At 39.1% G+C, this 19021-nt stretch overlaps 2 protein-coding genes across 4 annotated transcripts in view; one reads left to right on the forward strand and one right to left on the reverse strand.

Moving 5' to 3' along the window:
* Window positions 1-7388, reverse strand: part of SETDB2 (SET domain, bifurcated 2) — a 51100-nt gene extending 43712 nt beyond the window's left edge. Inside the window, exons 1-2 of the mRNA XM_011940523.1 lie at window positions 6685-7388; window positions 1371-1728 (exon numbers count right to left, since the gene is read on the reverse strand). Coding sequence (XP_011795913.1) covers window positions 1371-1386 — 16 coding nt within the window. The 5' untranslated portion in view covers window positions 1387-1728; window positions 6685-7388. The remainder of the gene's footprint in view (window positions 1-1370; window positions 1729-6684) is intronic.
* The window catches only part of CAB39L (calcium binding protein 39-like), a 138595-nt gene continuing 126767 nt past the window's right edge, over window positions 7194-19021 (forward strand). For all 3 annotated transcript variants that reach the window (XM_011939415.1, XM_011939426.1, XM_011939405.1), the window contains exon 1: window positions 7194-7554. The gene's annotated coding sequence lies outside the window, so the exon portion shown is untranslated. The remainder of the gene's footprint in view (window positions 7555-19021) is intronic.

The following is a 19021-nucleotide window of genomic DNA, read 5'->3' on the forward strand; positions in this document are numbered from 1 at the left end:
AAACAACAAAAAAAGAGCCAACTAAAAGAGCTCCCAATAGCCTAACTGGGGACAGTTTGAAAAACAAAATAAATAAAGTAGTACTGACTTGTAACTCAAAGTATAAAATAAATAGCCATGAGTCCATGCTGATATAAATGATTAACTGAATAAATAAATGGGGAAGAAGAGATAGAGATAAATCTCCCCTGCAGAAATATTCCAAATATAATTAATGTAGATATTCCACACTTAAGGAGGGAAGGCAAAAATCCCCACTCCTTAAGTGTGGGCTGCCTATAGTGATTTATTTCCAAAGAGTATAGCAGGGAACAGGAGAAAAAGAGTAACTTCACAGTGGAGAAATTTGAGAATCTCACCTACCTTAGCCAGCTCAAGCTCCGTTCATCAAGCTCAATATCAACTCTGAGAAATCATGCTGACAGCATGTTCCTCTGATGTGATGTGATGAAAATGACATTTTACCTCAGAGATCACACTCCCCAAAACCCATAACTCTAGTCAAATTATGGAAAAATATCAGACAATAATTCCAACAGAGGGGCATCTTACAAAATATTCGGATACAAAATCCCCAAAAAATCAAAAACAAGAAAAGTCTGACAAACTATCACAGCTAGGAGGAGCCTAAGCAGACATGACAAGTAAATGTAATGCGGTGTCCTAGATGGGATCTTGGAATGGAAAAAGACATCAGGTAAAAACTAACGTGAACACACTATGGACTTCAGTTAATAATAATATGCCAATATTGGTTCATTAATTGTAACAAATGTAGTATCCAAATGTAAAATGTTAATCACAGATAAACCTGGGTACTAGGTTACTGGAACTCTACAATCCTCTCAATTTTTCTGTAACACTAAAAGTATTCTGGCCAGGTGCAGTGGCTCACGCCTGTACTCCTAGCACTTTGGGAGGCCAAGGCAGGCGGATCATGAGGTCAGGAGTTCGAGACCAGCCTGACCAACATGGTGAAACCCCATCTCTACTAAAAATAGAAAAAATTAGCTGGGCATGGTGGCACGCGCCTGTAATCCCAGCTACTCAGGAGACTGAGGCAGGAGAATCACTTGATCTTGGGAGGCAGAGGTTGCAGTGAGCCGAGATTGTGCCACTGCACTACAGCCTGGGTGACAGAGCGAGACTCCATCTCAAAAAAAAGAAAAAAAAGGTTTTCAAAAACCAGTTAATTATTTTCACAATTAATGATAAAGACAGTCAAAATTGGTGGCTATATGAGAATAAACCCTTAATTCCCTCTAATTTAGAAAAGTTCCTTGCAATGCAAAACCTTGACAATTCCACATCAGCTTACATTGTCTATATACTTTTAAACATAAAGTGTAACAATGTGTTCTTCAACCTACCATTTTTTTCTCCCATTTCTTGATGTCGTTTATAAATATAAAATGCTTCAAAATTAGGTTTATCAAATCACTTTGATTGGAGAATATCACTGGAATCCAACCGTGGTCTCTATAAAATTTGCAGTCCTTAGACAGAATACATCATTATACCATTCTAAACCTGGTATCCTTTGGTACTTGAATTTTCAAATAGAAATTGTGGCTGAAGAAACTTTCAGAAATGAGTGACAGTCCAACCAAAAGACAAGTCCATGAATCTTCATCACGTGAACATTTGTAGTGGTATCAGATCATGAACATTACCTTTGTAAAAATAAAAACCAACTCCATCTTTTGGTCCACAAATGGATGAAATACTCTGCAAGGAAAACAATAAAAAATAGTGCATATTTGTAAAGGACTATAGATATAAAAGGAAATAAGATATTGCTATAACAGCTTGATCTTCTAAAACAGCATGAACCATTACAAAAAACATATGTTATCTGGAAAAAATACGTAAAGTATCGAAATTAGAAATATTAGAGAAGGCCCAACCAATCCTATCACCCATATTTAATATATTTGTTAGTATTTACATTACTGACAATTAAACTATCTCCATTTTGTAAGTCTTTTATAAAAACTTTTAAAAAGGGGATAATACTAACTACCTCACAGGTTGTTCTGAGGACAAGACTTAATTACATAGTATAGTGCCTGACATATGAAAGATTCAAGGAATATTGGCAATTATTGTTATTACTTCAGAATGTAGTTTTAAAACAAAATTTGGATTGCAGTATATATAATTTTTTATAATCTTTCATTAAAAACATTTCCTGTATTTCCTCCATCATTAATATTTTAACACGACTGGCTGTACAACATACTTTGGTCAATAACCCATACATTATAGTACATTAAATATTTTAATAATTAAATTTTAATAAAATATTGATTAGTAATATAAACCTCTATATTCAATTATTTAGATTGTTTTCCTTTATAGATTAATTTTTAGTATAATAAATAATGATAAAATAAATATACTTTATACATATCTCTGGCAATTTCCCTAGGATAACATATCTAGACATAGAATAACAGGTCAAAAATAGATCAACAATTTAAATTCTCAAGATGTTAGCCAAGATACAGTTAATTCTTCCGCCACTTCTACACCAAACCATGGAAATGTTAGGAGATTTAAAAAATATATATATAGCCATGCTGAAAACAAAAACGGAGCTCTCTAAGGGCCAAGTCTGTGAGGCCTCTCTGGGGAAAGGAAACAGATGGGAAGCTATAGAGATGATGGCAACCACAATCACAGCAGCAAAACTATGGGCAGGAATCCTCTCAGAGGAGATGAATGCACAACTAAGAGTCCTCAAACATCTGAAGAAGGCTACACTATGAAAGAGACTGAGCTAAAGAAGGAAATCTCATCCACGAAATAACATACAATTTTGGAAAAAAGTCAATTAGATATCTTGGATATAAAAACAGTTGTTGAAATAAACTCAATAGATGACTGAATGACAGAACAGACTCACATGAAGAGCCACTTAATAAGCTGGAAGACTGATTTGAGTAATTCACCAAGAACCCAGAGCAAAGAAACAAGAGGCACAAAACTGAGAAAATGGAGAGGAGGCAATAATGACCAAGAATTTCTCAGAACTGGAAAACACATAAGCAAACTGAATCCACTGAGTACCAACCAGGATAAAATTCTTAATACACATCGCTAGACAAACCATGAATAACTTCAGAATATCAAAACCACAAAGTCTTAGATGTTTCCAGAAAAATGTAGACTATCTAAAAGGAAGGTGTATCAGACTAGTAATGAGATTTCTCATCAGAAATGTCAGATGCAAAATGTTAAAGAAAAACCAGTATGAACCCAGAACTCTATATCCAGCCAAGCTATCTTTCCATACTAAAGATGAAAAAAGAGACATTTACAGACATTCGAAGAGTCACTCAGAGACTGTGAAAGAAATATCTGACGATGAAAAATGAACCTACAAGAAAGCACTGAGGTATAAGCAGCATTAGTGAGCAAATAAATGAGTAAAACACATTAATGTTAAACATAAACTGAATTTAATAACAAAAAAAAATTCTTAAAGATATAATGAGAGACTATATTCTTTTTTGGAGGAGAGATGGAAGGGATTGTTTCAAGATGACAGAAAGCAAAGCAGAAGCATGCTAAATTCTTTTTACAGGGGCCATATCGATACTGACTAAATGTACACTTTGTTAGGAATACATAAATTTAAGAACTATGTTGAAATGTAAAGAAGTTAATCTACTAAAAAAAAAAAAAACTGAACAAAGAAAACTTGGGGCTAATCCCAGTTAAAAATAAAAGTGATTCCAGCACTTTGGGAGGCCGAGGTGGGCAGATCACCTGAGGTCAAGAGTTTGAGATCAGCCTGGCCAACATGGCAAAATCCCATCTCTAATAAAAATACAAAAATTAGCAGGGTGTGGTGGTGCGCACCTGTAATCTGGGCTACTTGGGAGGCTGAGGAAGGAAAAGTGCTTGAACCCGGGAGGTGGAGGTTGCAGTGAGCCAAGATCATGCCACTGTACTCCAACCTGGGCGACAGAGCAATACTGTGTCTCAAAAAACAAGTGGAAAAATAAGATATAAAAGATACAAAGAGAACCATATTAAATAATGACAAGAGTAAGGTCAAAATATGTCAGTAATCACAATAAAGGTGAATTACCTATTAAAGGACAGACTCTCAGATTGGATGGCAAGCAAAACCTAGATATGGTATTTTAAAATAAGAGACCCACTTAAGTTACACAAAATGTCACAGCAAGGCTGAAAATGAAGAGACTGGAAAAAGACATATCTGCAACTATAAGAAGAAACATTCATATTAAATAAGAGTTGAATATGAAAATCAATGTTGACAGAACAATTCACTGTAAGATTTAATATTCATGAACTTTTATGTACAAATAACATCACTCTGAAATATATAAAGCAAAATTTAAATAAAAGGAAAATGCACAGATCCACAATTTGATAAGAAAGTAACAAATCAAGAAACTAACAAAGTGGGCAAAAAACCAGGGTATAAAGGATTTAAATGACAAATTAACAAGCTTAATCCAAAAAATGTATAGAACCCTACACCCAAAATACTTCTTGTGGGAGGAAACTGTAGACAAACTTAACTCTCATAACCTACCTGTGGAACGTGTAAATTAGTAGAGGTATTTTGGAGGCAAATTTAGTAAGACCTATTAAAACTAAAAATGCTCACAGCTTAAAACCAAGCAATTCCACTTTTACGTATAATATCCTTGACAAATAGTACATGTGCACAAGAAAACACAAAGATTTTCCTTGCAGCATTGTTGTATGGCAAAAAACTGGAAACCTAATGTTCTCAAGAGAATGGCAATAAAATGTGCTATACAGCACACATCAAACAAAATAGGATTTAACAAAAAGACCAGTAAAAGAGACAAAGAGAAATATTTTGTATTAACAGATCAATTCAGTCATACACTGGAACACTATGCAGCAGCTAAAAGAAACGATCCATAAATAACATAATGACCTATAAATAACATGTACAGGCTGCAAAACCAATGTCAAGAAATAAAGCTGCAGAATTATGTACTATGGTATTTTTCCACTAAAAAAATACAAACGTATATATTCACCTATATAGAATATGTAACAGTATTAAAAGGTCTAAGTATTAAAAAACACTTGACAGCTCTGTACCAAAGTCTCCAGCAGGAGTAGGAAGGAAGAGGAGTGAGGGAACATTCCTTCTACAAAACTTTCAAAGAATGGAGAAGTTTTATTATATACGAACTTCCAAGCAGGAAAAATACGGGAAGCTACTCAACTGTTTCTATGAGATAAATATAACCTTGACACGCAAGAAAAAACTCAAGGTCAAAATCTGGATTGTGTTCTTTATCTACAAGGTATCAATTTTGTAATAAAAGTGTACTTAATTTTTAAAAATTAAGTATATATAAATGTTCAAAAAGGAATTGTTCATTTTAAAGCTTTTTATAGCATATTGTCAAACTCTCTTCCAGAAAGTTTCTACCAATTTATACTTCCACTTAAGCACATTCAGTAATAGTTTTATTTTACTTTTTTTTTTGGCATGAGGTCTCACTATATTGCCCAGGTTGGTCTTGAACTCTGGACTCAAGCAATCCGCCCCGCCGGCCTCCCAAAGTGATGGGATTACAGATGTGAGCCACTGCGTACGGTCATAGCTTTGTTTTTTTGGGACGGAGTCTCGCTCTGTCACCCAGGCTGCAGTGCAGTGACGTGATCTCGGCTCACTGCAGCCTCCGCCTCCCGGGTTCAGGCGATTCTCCTGCCTCAGCCTCCCGAGTAGCTGGGATTACAGGGGCCCGCCACCACACGCCCGGCTAATTTTTGTATTTTTAGTAGAGACGGGGTTTCACCATGTTGGCCAGGCTGGTCTTGAACTCCTGACCTGAGGTGATCCGCCCGCCTCAGCCTCCCAAAGTATGGGGATTACAAGCCTGAGCAACCGCGCCGGCCCATATCTTTGTTTTTAAGCAGCTCTCAACAGCGTTCACACCTGAAAATTTGAAAACAACGGAACGTGCAAAAGTGAAACATGTTTCCTGGAGAAAATCTGCAAAATACAATAAAGTATGAAAGAGAAAATTTAAACACCATCCCATCATCCAGAGACAACTGGTGTTAATATTTCAGAGAGTAAATGGGCTTAAAAAACTTTTTCCCCTTCTTTTTCATTTTGGCAAAATAATTAAGCCAGTCTGCTTTGCTTCAATGTATGGTCCCTCTTCGTTTCTAAAAATAGGCTTTAAAAACACACTGACCATTTCCTATCGGCTCCTTGCGTTTTAATTATAACCACAGAACCACGGGTTAGTCACGCTTCTAAGTATTTCACGTGTTCTTATTTAATCCCCCAACAGTCATGTGGGTTAAACTGGCTGCTCGTTTGCTGATGAGGAAGCTAAGGCATGTCATACCGTAAGTGGCAGACACAAAATAAGGAACCAGGCAGCATGGTTTCAGAGCCTATGCTTTGGTTACTCCATTTGACCTCTTCAAAGTTACTCCTCTCTTTGGCCTCATGCGTTAATATTTACAGAGCTCACTGCAGCTTTCCACATGCCAAAGAGCACAGTTAGTTACATATCTTTCCTTACTTAATTACTTATCGGGCTGTGGCTGATAGCGAGTTAGAAGTGTTACTATCTAATCTGAATTCAGTTATCTTGGATGAATGACTGAACTTGCTGTATTTAAGGGCTCGTGTAAGCTTACCTGTGAAATGGGCTAGTGGTTAAACCTTCAAGTTCTGCTTCTGGGTTTTATACTGCTGTCCATTTCCTGCCGCCCCTTTGACAGCCTCACGTTCCCAGCAGCTTAGGAATCACCTCATAAAGGCTGCACCCTGAGACAGACAGGCTGAAATGGAGGTTGAGAACTCAGTGCGCCCGCCGCCCCTTCTGCAGCCAGGACTGTACTTGGGTGCCGGGAGAAGGGAGGCTGCCAGGTCTGGGGTCCAGCCCCTGCTCGGGCGGCCAAGGGCTCCGCGGCGTTGTCAGGTCCTCCGACCGCCCGGCTAGAGGAACTGTCGGGGGTCACCCACGGCGGTGCCTTGGTTTCACCTGGCTCCGCTGCGTTTTCTACGCTACCCGCCTGACCTGAGGAGTGAGCTCCGTCAGCTCCGTTGGCGAGGCTGGGTTCCTCCGCGGGTGGGACTCTCCTCTGACGCCAAGCCGCCCAGACCTCCCGAGCGCAGGTGCCCTCTGGCCGGGAAGTACTTCACCATTTACTAGCCTTCATCTCAACCACAACAGTCCCGCCTCGCCTCTGCCGGGGATAACGCACGGCGGAACCTCAGCCGGAGACCAGGCCTACCCACCTACAGCGATCACTACATGGGAGGAGTCGGACGCCGGCCGTCCCACCACCCAGCCTGGAGCCCATTGATTGGTCGCACTCCCTACTGGTTCACGCCTCAGAGACTCGGCGCGCTTACCTCTGGCACCGCAGTGGCGCCCGAGCGCGCCGCCTCTCGTTTGGCTGCTAGCGCGCTCGGCTTGTCTCGCGCTCTCTATCTGGGCCAATGGAGTTACTCGTAGTCGAGAGGCCGGCATCACTGGAGTGGTGGCGCAGCTGTTTCCTCCGGTAGGTGTGGGGCTGCCATCTTGTGTGTGGCTGGGACTGGGCTTCTAGGGGGTTGAAAACTTACATAGCGTCTCGCCGTAGTGGAGGGGTCCGGAGAGAACACTGGGGTAGAGGAGAGGCCTAAGGGAGGAGACCCAGCGCCTTCTCACTTGCGGAAAGGATAGGTTTCCTTCCTGGGGCTGAGTCTCATCCCTGGCTAGAGAGAGCAAGGAGTGGTGACGGTGGTGGTGGTTGTGATGGTGGTAATAGTAGGGATCCCAGGTTTTGGTTGGTCGTTGTGGGGGCTGGGCGGGGTCTTTGATGCCTTAACATTCATTCCTTGGTTCCGGGGAGCTCTTTAGTAATCTTTGTCTCACAAAGATTCTGGCCATCAAGCCCCTTTGACAAAGGAGACTAGCTGATGCACTGCCTGATTGAGAAAGAAGCAAAGCTAGTAATGGAAGGGGAGTGCCTCACTACTATTCTCAGGTTCAAAAGAGACCTCCTCTTCCGTCATTTTCGAGGGAGCGGCTGCTAAACTGTTTGCTCGTCGCAGGGGTTACTCTTTGAGACCGTCCTTTGGTAATAGTGGGGGTCAAGTTCTGCGTTTGGGCAAGATTGATCTTTAGCGGGCAGCGAAGCATTCCTGCAGCTGTCTTTTTTTTTCCCTTCATTTTAAGCTAGAAAGTGGTGGTCTTGCAGAACGGGACGTGAAGGAAGAATTTTGTCAAATCTTGATTTCCGCGATAACGATATGTTATCTCTGGGTCTGCCATGACATGCTTGGTCACTTCATGGAGCAGGAGGAGGCTTTGTTAGGGAAAGCACCTTAATTTCTGAGCTCTTTTTGGGTGGGAGGAAGAAGACAGGACTTAACCTCGTTTTCCTTCCTCCCTTTTTTTTTTTTTTTTTTTTTTTAGCATTGTAGTAGAGGGCATGCATTGCCTTTCATTTCAGGGGAAAATGTATTGAATCTGAAGAGCAAGCTGATGAAAGGCCAATATTTTGTGGTAGATTTTAGCATTTTGACTTGCATGAAAAGAAAGCCGATATATTATTGCCTTGAGCTTAGATTTCAGTTATTTAGCATTAACTGATGAACAACCGAATCAACAATACATGATAAAGACATCTCCCATCAGGAATGCCAAAAAACAAAACAAACAGCAAAATAATTGATGTTTGTTTGTTTTTGTCGCCCAGGCTGGAGTGCAAAGTGTAATGGTGCAATCTCGGCTCACTGCAACCTCTGCCTCCCTGGTTCAAGCGATTCTCCTGCTTCAACCTCCTGAGTAGCTGGGACTACAGACACCAGCCACCCTGCCCAGCTAATTTTTGTATTTTTAGTAGAGATGGGGTTTCACCATGTTGGCCAGGCTGGTCTTGAACTCCTGACCTTAGGCGATCTGCCATCCTCAGCCTCCCAAAGTGCTGGGATTACAGGTGTGAGCTACTGCACCGGGCCTAACTGATGAATTTAAAATTAATTTTGGGCAGGGCTCCATGGCTTAAAGCCTGTAATCCCAGTGCTTTAGGAGGCTAAGGAGGGAGGATTCCTTAAGGCCAGGAGTTCGAGACCAGCCTGGGGAACAGCAAGACCCATGTCTACAATAAAAGCCAAAAAATAGCTGGGTGTGGTGGCATGTGCCTGTTGTCCTAGCTACTGAGGAGGCGGAGATGAGAGTTTGAGGCTGCAGGGAGCCAACCACTGCACTCAGCCTGGGCAATAGAGTGAGATCCCAAACTCAAAAATAAATATAAAACAAATTTTTAATTCCTTTTTTTATTGAAGAACCTTATAAAACCTAAGTTGCAAGAATTCAGGTATCGATAAAGTGGTGTTGATTTGGTAGCTAAAGTACATGTCAGGAAAAGTTATCAAGATTAGCTAAAAGATTCTGGGTAAGAAACATCAATAACAGGAAGTCAGTACTAAATAATAATGCTGTTTAGCATTTAGATACAAATGCTAAAACATTGGTATCTCATTCACTGCATATATTAGATAATATAATTGTTCAATGAGTCAGTAAAAGAATGCAGTAATTGGGAGGTATGGATATACCTTTTTTTTTTTTTTTTTTTAGCCTAATTGAAAAATAATTGTTAAATCTGCTTCCTGGAAAACTTGACTTTCAATTTGGATTAAATTTATTATTGTATCCAATTTAAACATACAAATAATGTTAAGGATAGGTTCGTAATCCTTGGTCTTTACAAAAAAATTTTAAAGGCAGAAAATTTAGATGACTAAGGTGAGTCCTCAAGAGATAATGCTGTATTTGCCATTGTTTTCTTGAAGGCATATAAAATCTTTTTTTTTTTTTTTTTTTTTTTTTTTTTCCTGGAGACAGAGTCTTGCTCTGTTGTTGTCCATGCTAGAGTATGCAGTGGTGTGATCTCAGCTCACTGCAACCTCTGCCTCCCAGGTTCAAGTGATTCTTGTGCCTGTAGCTGGGACCACAGGTGTGCGCCACCACACTCAGCTAATTTTTGTGTTTTTAGTGTAGACAGGGTTTCACCATGTTGGCCAGGCTGGTCTCGAACTCCTGACCTCAAGTGATCCGCCCACTTCGGCCTCCCAAAGTGGGTACAGGCATCTTCTATGTGGTTAAGATTTAAAACTTCAAATCCTTACCTTTTTCTTTGGTCCAGCTGGGTAGCTTCAGTCTCCAAAATGCCTTTCCTTTTCATCTTTCTACTCTCACGGTCACTGCCTTAATTTAGCTTCTATTTTTCTTTTTTAAAAAAACATTTTAGGCCAGGCGTGGTGGCTCACACTTGTAATCCTTGCAGTTTGGAGGCCGAGGCTGGGGGATTGCTCGGGCCCCGGAGATAGAGACCAGCTGGGCACCGTGGTAAAATGCTGTCTTTACCAGAAATACAAAAGGTTAGCCGCCTAGGCATGGAGGCATGTGCCTGCAGTCCCAGCTTCTTGGGAGGCTGAGGTAGGATCACCTCAGCCCAGGAGTTTGAGACTGCAGGGAGCCGTGATTGTGCCACTGCACACAGAACTAGACTCTGTCTGAAAAAAAAAAAAAAAAGTTTTAAAATAAAAAACATTTTATCATTTCTAGGAGCCAGGAAATAAAAAAAAAAAAATCTTAGTGCTCCCTTAGCAGCAAATACACTAAAATTGGAACTATACAGAGATTAGCATGGCTCCTCTGCAAAGATTACATGCAAATTTGCAAAGCATTCTGTATTTAAAAAACCAAACATTTTATATGACATTGTATTATTCCCAAAGCCCACATTCCTCAGTTTGGAATTTCTGTTACTTAAGATAGAGGTTTGGCTACTGTGATGGAGAAATTTAAAAATAATTGTGGCCTTAATACAATTTTTTCCAATGGAAAAATATGAGCTGATCAGGTGGCTTTCCTACACACAGTTGTCAGGGGCCCATGCCCGTAGCATATTGCTCTGCCATTCTTAATGCAGCTGTATCTTGTGGACCAAGATGACTGCTTCACATCCTACTGTTTTATAGTACATGCTTAAATTGAAGGGTGAAATGTGTTATGGTAGGGGACCCAATATTTGCAAGTGGTAGTAGGAGTAGGATTTTATTTCACTACCTTAATTTTTTAAAGGTCATTTTTACGTTGTCACAGGAAAAACTTTTAAGTAACAGTTATATTACTGCTGTTAGGATTTCATGAGCTTTTAATTGTTCTATTAGGTTCCTGACAGTTATATTGTAGAGAGAGTAGGGTAACTTGTACGTTTCAAATACTGTGCTTGTGGCCTATATTGTTACTTGCAGTCCTGGGGCCTACTTTGTACTTTGCATTTCTCTCTGTAGAAATGGTTCCCACAGCCAAAAATCACTTTTTTTTTTTTTGAAACGTGGTCTCGCTCTGTTGTCCAGGCTGGAGTGCAACGGTGCAATCACAGCTCACTGCACTCTCTGCCTCCTGGGTTCAAGCAATTCTTCTGCCTCAGTGTCCTGAGTAACTGGGTTACAGTCATCCACCACCATGCCCGGCTAATCTTTTTATTTTTATTAGAGACGGGTTTCACCATGTTGGCCAGGCTGGTCTCGAACTCCTGGCCTCAGGTGATCTACCCAGCCTCCCAAAGTGCTGGGATTACAGGCATGAGCCACTGCGTCCAGACCACATTCTTTTGAAAGTAACTGAGGCTTAGATCAACAGCTTCCTCCTTTTTGTTTGTTTTTGAGGCAAAGTCTCCCTGTCATGTAGGTTGGAGTGCAGTGATGCGATCTTGGCTCACTGCAGCTTTGACTTCCTGGGCTCAAGTGATCTTCCCACCTCAGCCTCCCTAGTAGCTGGGACCAAAGATGTGTGCTGGTCTTGATCTCTTGGGCTGAAGTGATCCTCCCACCTCCATCTCCCAACGTGCTGGAATTACAGGCATGAGCCACTGCACCTGACCGCCTCCTTGAAATATAGACAGGTTTCATTCAATCACAATCTTTTTTTACTCTATACAGTTGACCCTTGAACAGCATGGGTTTGACCTATTTGGGTCCTCTTATACACAACATTTTTTCATTAAATATGTTGGAAATTTTTTTTGGAGATTTGTGACAGTTTGAAAAAACTCACAGATGAGCCATGTAGCCTAGAAATATTGAAAAAACGAAGAAAAAGATATGAATGCATACTATATATATAGATATTGGTATATTTTATTTACTACCGTAAAATATACACAAATCTCTTATAAAAAAATTAAAATTTACCAAAACTTACACAAATGCAGATTGTACTTGGCACCATTAGTAGTGGAGAGAAATGTAAAGTGTAAGGATGCAGTATTAAACCATAACTGCATAAATGACTGCAGTACATGGTAAATGACTGTGGTGCTTACTGTACTACCATAATAATTTTGTAGGTCTCTCTGGTTGCTATTGTAGTGAAGTGAAGTGCTGTGAGTATCTGCTTGAAAAGCCCTGTGATGCTGATCATCTCCATGTGAGCAGCTCATCTCTCCAGTAAATTGTGCATGGCAGTGTAAAGTGATCTTGCAGTTCTCACGTATTTTTCATGATTAGTGCAATACCATAAACCTTGAATAACACCATGGGACCCATACAAAGTACCTCTAGTGATGCTGGAAGTCCCTGCAGGAAGCAGAGAAAAGTCATGACATTAAAAGAAACAGTTTAAATGCTTCATATGTACTGTAGATTAAGGTCCGAAGCTGCTTTTGCCTGCCATTTCAAGAGAAATGAATCCAACATAAGGATCATTGTAAAAAAAAAAAAAAGAAGAAGAAAAAAGAAAATTCATGAAGCTGCGGCTACACCTGCAGATGGGAAAATGTTCTATATTTTGCAAAATGCAAAATGTGTTAATAGATTCTTTATGTTATCAGTAAGGCTTCTAGTCAACAGTAGGCTATTAGTTATTGGGGGAGCAGGAGACTGCATGGGCTAGGGAGTGTACCTCTAATCCCCATTGTTCAAGGGTTTGCTGTACTCAAATTCTTAATGTATGCATATTTTATAATGTGAGAAACAAAATAACTCCTTGGGAGGCAGGACTCCTTCTGGAGTCTAACAAAGTCTTTTGTATGCAGTTGACATTTTGTAAATGTTTGCTCATTTGAAGTATATTTCAAGTTGAATAAAGAACGGAGTGAGAAGCTGCCAGAGTAGGCCTAGTAGGCGTTACATGAAAAGTGTAATCTATACCTTTGGAGAATGTGCTCATCTCTTAGAAATCAGCAAATAAAAACATCAATACCCTGATAGAAAATGAACAAACTACATAAATATGCTTATGATAACAAGAACAAATGGCTTACATGAAAAACAATTGTAATTAAAGAAATAATGAAATTATTTCTTAAACCTCTATAAAATAATATAGTATGTGATATAGGGAGATAGAAATCCTTAGTCACTGTTTGTACAAAACTACACTTGTATAACTTTTTTAGAAAGCAATTTGTCAAAATGCATCAAGAAACAAAAGTTCATATACCTTTTGACCTTTTCTAAGAAACTTGTAAGGAAGTAGAGATAGAATCAAAGCTTTATAATCACAGTGTAATTTTGTACTTGTGAAAAATTGGAAATAACATATCTAATGGTAGAAGAATGGTTTTATTAAATTATGACACATCCCATCATTATATTTTTCAGTCTTTTAAAAGGAACATTTTCAAAGGGTAGTGGCATAGACGACTGAATGACATAGGAAAGTGGTTACCATTTTGTGTTAAATGAAAAAAGTATAGAATAGTCATTAGGAAAATGCAAATTAAAACCACCATCATTGGAAAAATGCAAATTAAAACCACCATCATTGGAAAAATGCAAATTAAAACCACAGTGAGATACTAGTACACAACCTGTTACTCAGAATGTCAAAACAAACTATACATTTCCTGGCAAGGATACAAAACAAGGAGAAACCTTAGTCTAGCTGGTGAGACTGCAAATAGTACAGCCACCTAGAAGACAATTTGACAGTTTGTTATAAAATTAAACATATCCTTATTACATGATCTAGCAAGCCCACTCTAGATTGAAATCTACCAGCAAGATAAGAGAGTTCCAGTAGTTTTTCATCCTTGCCGGCACGTGGCATTATCAGTTAAAATTTTTAGCCTTTATATGAGGTATGGAGGGGTATCTCATTGTAGTTTTGATTTCCCCTTTGATGATTGTGCTTCTCTGATGAAAAGTGAAATGAAAACCTATATTAGCTGCTCTGCAAATATTTATAGCAATCTTATTTGTAATTGGCCAAAACTGGAAACAACCAGATTCCACTAAGAAATAGATTTTTTTTTAAAACTCCAGCAAGTCCATACAGTAACATAGGAACCTCCTTTTTATTTTCTTTAGAGATGGGATCTTGCTATGTTTCCCAGGTTGGAATACAGTGGCATGATCACAGCTTGCTACAGCCTTGACCCCCCAGGCTCAAGTGAACCTCCCTCCTCAGCCTAAAGAGTAGCTGACACTATAGATACGTGCCACCATGCCTGGCTAATTTTTTGTAGAGATGGCATCTCTCTATGTTATCCAGGCTGGTCTCAAACTCCTGGACTGAAGTGATCCTCCTGCCTTGGCTTCCCGAAGTGCTAGCATTATAGGCATAAGCCACCGTACCTAGCCTGGAACCTCCTTTTAGTATATAGTTATATAAATATATGGGAAAATGGAATGTATATACTAAATTATTATAAGAAAATCATCAAAATAAGCCATAAAACATTACATAAGATTATGAAAACATACCCCAAAAATGTGGCCACAAAGCAGATGAAAATGACAATCTAAATATTTCAGAATAAGCTAAGAGAATTTAAGGAAAAGATGAAATCTTTGAAAGAACCACATAAATCAGAAATAAGAATAGCTCAGACATGAGATAGGTAGGAAGTTCTAGCCAGAGCAATCAGGCAAGAGAAACAAAAGGCATCTACATAGGAAAAGAAGTCAGACTATCTTCGCTGACGGTCTGATTGTATACCTGGAAAACCCTAAAGACTCCACCAAAGGCTCTTGGAACTGATAACTTCAGTAAGTTTCAGGATACAAACTGTGCAAAAATTGGTAGCGTTTCTACACCAATAATGTTGGAGCTGAGAGCCCAATCAAGAATGCAGTCCTGTTTACGATAGCCATACACACACACACACACACACACACACACACACACACACACACACTGCCTAGGAATACCTCTAACCAGGGAGGTGAAAGATCTATACAAGAACTACAAGACACTGCTGAAAGAAATCATTGATGACACAAAGACATGGAAAAACACTCCATGTTCATAGATTGGAAGAATCAATATTAAAATTGCCATACTGCCCGAAACAATCTACACATTCAGTGCTGTTGAATGTGTAGATTGTTTCAAACTATACTTTGAGGCTACAATAACCAAAACAGCATGGTACTGGTACAAAAACAAACCATATAGGCCAATGGAGCAGAATAGAGAACCCAGAAATAGAGCTGTACACCCACAGCCATCTGATTGTCAACAAAATTGACAAAAGGAAGCAACGGAGAAAGAACTTCCTATTCAAGAAATGGTGCTGGGATAACTGGCTAGCCATGTGTGGAAGACTAAAACTGGACTTCTACCCTACAACACATACAATTCAAGATAGATTAAAGATTTAAATTTAAGAACTCAAACTGTAAGAATCCTAGGAAAAAAATCTAGGAAACATTCTGGGCATCAGCCTTGGGAAAGAATTTATGATTAAGTCCTCGAAAGCAATTGCAACAAAAACAAAAGTTGACAAGTAGGACCTAATTAAACTAAAGAACCTCTGCACAGTAAAAGAAACTATTAACAGAGCAAACAGATAACCTATAGAATAGGAGAAAATGTTTGCAAACTATGCATCTGACAAAGGTCTAATATCCAGAATCTATAAGGAAGTTAACAAGCAAAAAAAGAAACCCCATTAAAAAGTGGTCAAAAGACATCAACAGATACTTCTCAAAAGAACAAGTAGCCAATAAACAGATGAAAAAATGTTCCACATCACTAATCACCAGAGAAATGCAAATCAAAACCTTAATGAGACATCATCTCACACCAGTCAGAATGGCTGTTATTAAAAAGTCAAAAAACAACATATGTGGGCGAGGCTGCAGAGAAAAAGGAACACTTACACATGGTTGGTGGCATTGTAAATTAGTTCAGCCACTGTGGAAATCAGTTTGAAGTTTTCTCAAAGAACTCAGAACTACCATTTGACCAGCAATCCCATTACTGGGTGTATATCCAAAAGAAACTCTTCTACCAAAAAGATACATGCACTCATATGTTCATCATAGTGCTAGTCACAATAGCAAAGATATGGAATCAACCTGTATGTCCATCAGGGATGGACTGGTTACATATAAACCGTGGAATACTATGCAGGGAAGGAATGCAATAAGGGTTGAAAAACTAACTGTTGAGTACAATGCCCAGTACCTGGATGACAGGATCAGTCATACTCCAGACTTCATCATTACACAGTATACCCATGTAACAAACCTGCACATGTACCCCCAAATCTAAAAGAAAACTTGAAACTATAAAAAAGTAAATAAAATTCACCGTTTTCCGTGTTTTCAGGGGGAAAAAAAAAAGTGAGATGGCTAGACCATAGAAGGAGGTGCAATGAGAGCAGACAAAACTCAATAAAAGATGAAGAAAAAGGAGACAGTTTAAAATGGTAATTATGTTAGAAAGAAACCAAGAGAGCATATACATCGCAGAAAGTACAATAAGAAAAATAGAAAAATGAAGAAAATAAAAAGATTTTTTAAAAGGAGTCAAGAGGTGACAAGACTGGCAAAGAGAGCCAGAATAAATATAAATGGAGTTCCCCAAATGTAAGCCAAAGGATTGTGGTGATGTTTATGTAACACTGAATATACTTAATGCCACTTATTGAATACTTTAAAACAGTAAATTTTATGTTACTTATTTTACACATAAAGTAAGCCAAAGCAATGGACCAGAACAGCTATTAGGAATATAATTCAAGAACGCTTAACATTAAAGTAGGTTTAAATGTAACATATGTTGAAAGCCACCCTGTAAACCTGGAGAAATTAACCCACAACAGTTAACGTTGAGATGTGGTCCTGTAAAATTGCTGAATTTTTAAAAATAAACCCTTTTTGCATTGATGGGGGAAATAAAAAGCAGATCACTTGCAGAGAAAATCAGATTGGATTTTTGGTGGCAACATTTTATGTCAGGTATTAAGAAAGTATTTATTCAAAGAAATAAAATAATTCCTATCTCACCAAACTACCCTTCAAGAATTCAGGGCATTGACAAACATTTATGAATATGAAATAGTTCAAGGAAAATGGCTATAATTGTTCCCATGAATCCTTCTGAAGGGTATACTAGAGAACAGATTTCAGACAACCAAGAAATGATTGGAAAATCTTCAACATAAGATCTGGTGGTGAGCAAATTGAATATATTTTGTGTGTAGCATGAAGATTAAAAGATGGGGATAATGATGATAAAATAGTATGTAAATATTACATGGTCTGACATTGTAGAAATAACCCACAAAAAAAAAAAATGGGAGGAAAAGAGGAGGGTGAATGAGAAGTAGAATAAGATTGTTTGCCTCTTAGGAATTAGCTGGGAGCAAAATGATAGCCCTTGAAACTGACAGGTAGAAGCTTACTTTTAAGTGCAAGGTAGAACACTAATAAAAATAATACCAGCTGGGCATGGTGGCTAATGCCTGTAATCACAGCACTTTGCGGGGCTAAGGCAGGAAGATTGCTTGAGCCCAGAAGTTTGAGACCAGCTTGGGCAAAATGATGAAACCTCACCTCTTAAAAAAAATAAAAAATAAAAAGAAGTTGCTGGGCATAGTGGCACACGCCTGTAGTCCCAGGTACTTAGCAGGCTGAGAGGTTGGAGGATCTCTTGAGCCCAGGAGGTCAGGGCTACAGTGAGCTGTGATTGCACCACTGCACTCCAGCCTGGGCAACAGAGTGAGACCCTGTGTCAAATAATAATGTTAAATAATAACCAGCAATTTGCAGGGAAGCTTAAATTTCCCTTTTGAAGGTTTGATAACTGAGTTGGCTGAACTGAACTAACAGTAGATTAACAAGAGAAGAGCCATACAAATTTATTGATATGTAAGCATACATTAATAGCTAGCAAAATGTCTATGGGCATGCAGGGAAATCAACACTGCAGTCTAGCAGAATCCATGGAGAAGTGGCGAGTGAGGTGGAAACTAAAAAAGAGGAGAGGTTGCGGGACCTAGTGGGTAGCAGAATACAGCTAATTCTGAGAAAGAGAAAGCCCCACCCTGAATAGGGAAGTGAGAAGAGGTGTGAGATCCATTAGATGAAATAAGAGACTTGAAAGAAAATGAGACCAAAGAGGCAGTCTCGGGAAAGTACTGCTTCTGGGGAAAGGAAAGAGGGTGCCTTGGAAGGATCACCATCTACCTGGAGCCTTGGTGATAAAGAGAAGAGGTAGTAGAAATTAAGAATCTTGGTGAAACATAATAGAAAATAGATAATCATTTCTCCCACCCAAAAAGGAGTCATTAATTAAAAACAAACAAAAAAACACTTTATTAGGTACTATTGACTAAGAAATCCAGTTAAATCATCTAAATTCCTTGCTTTTGCCTGTACACAACTATATCTGGTTTAGGAAAAATAAAATACTTGAAGATGAACAGAAGATGGCAGGCAACATCTATATAAAGTTACTTTAGCTAGAAAACAAAACGATAGTCAAAACATTTCAACTGGGCTGGGCACAGTGGCTCACGGCTATAATCCCAACCCTTTGAGAGGCCAAGGTGGGTGGATCACTTGAGCCCAGGAGTTCGAGTACAGCCTGGGCAGTATAGTGAGACCTAGTCTCTACAAAAAATAAGAAAAAAAGTTTTTAAAAAATTTTAATACAAAAACTAGCCGGGCGAGGTGGCGGGCGCCTGTAGTCCCAGCTACTCCGGAGGCTGAGGCAGGAGAATGGCGTAAACCCGG

Source organism: Colobus angolensis, unplaced genomic scaffold (genome assembly GCF_000951035.1).
Source record: "Colobus angolensis palliatus isolate OR3802 unplaced genomic scaffold, Cang.pa_1.0 Scaffold101, whole genome shotgun sequence".
Taxonomy (NCBI): Eukaryota; Metazoa; Chordata; class Mammalia; order Primates; family Cercopithecidae; genus Colobus; species Colobus angolensis.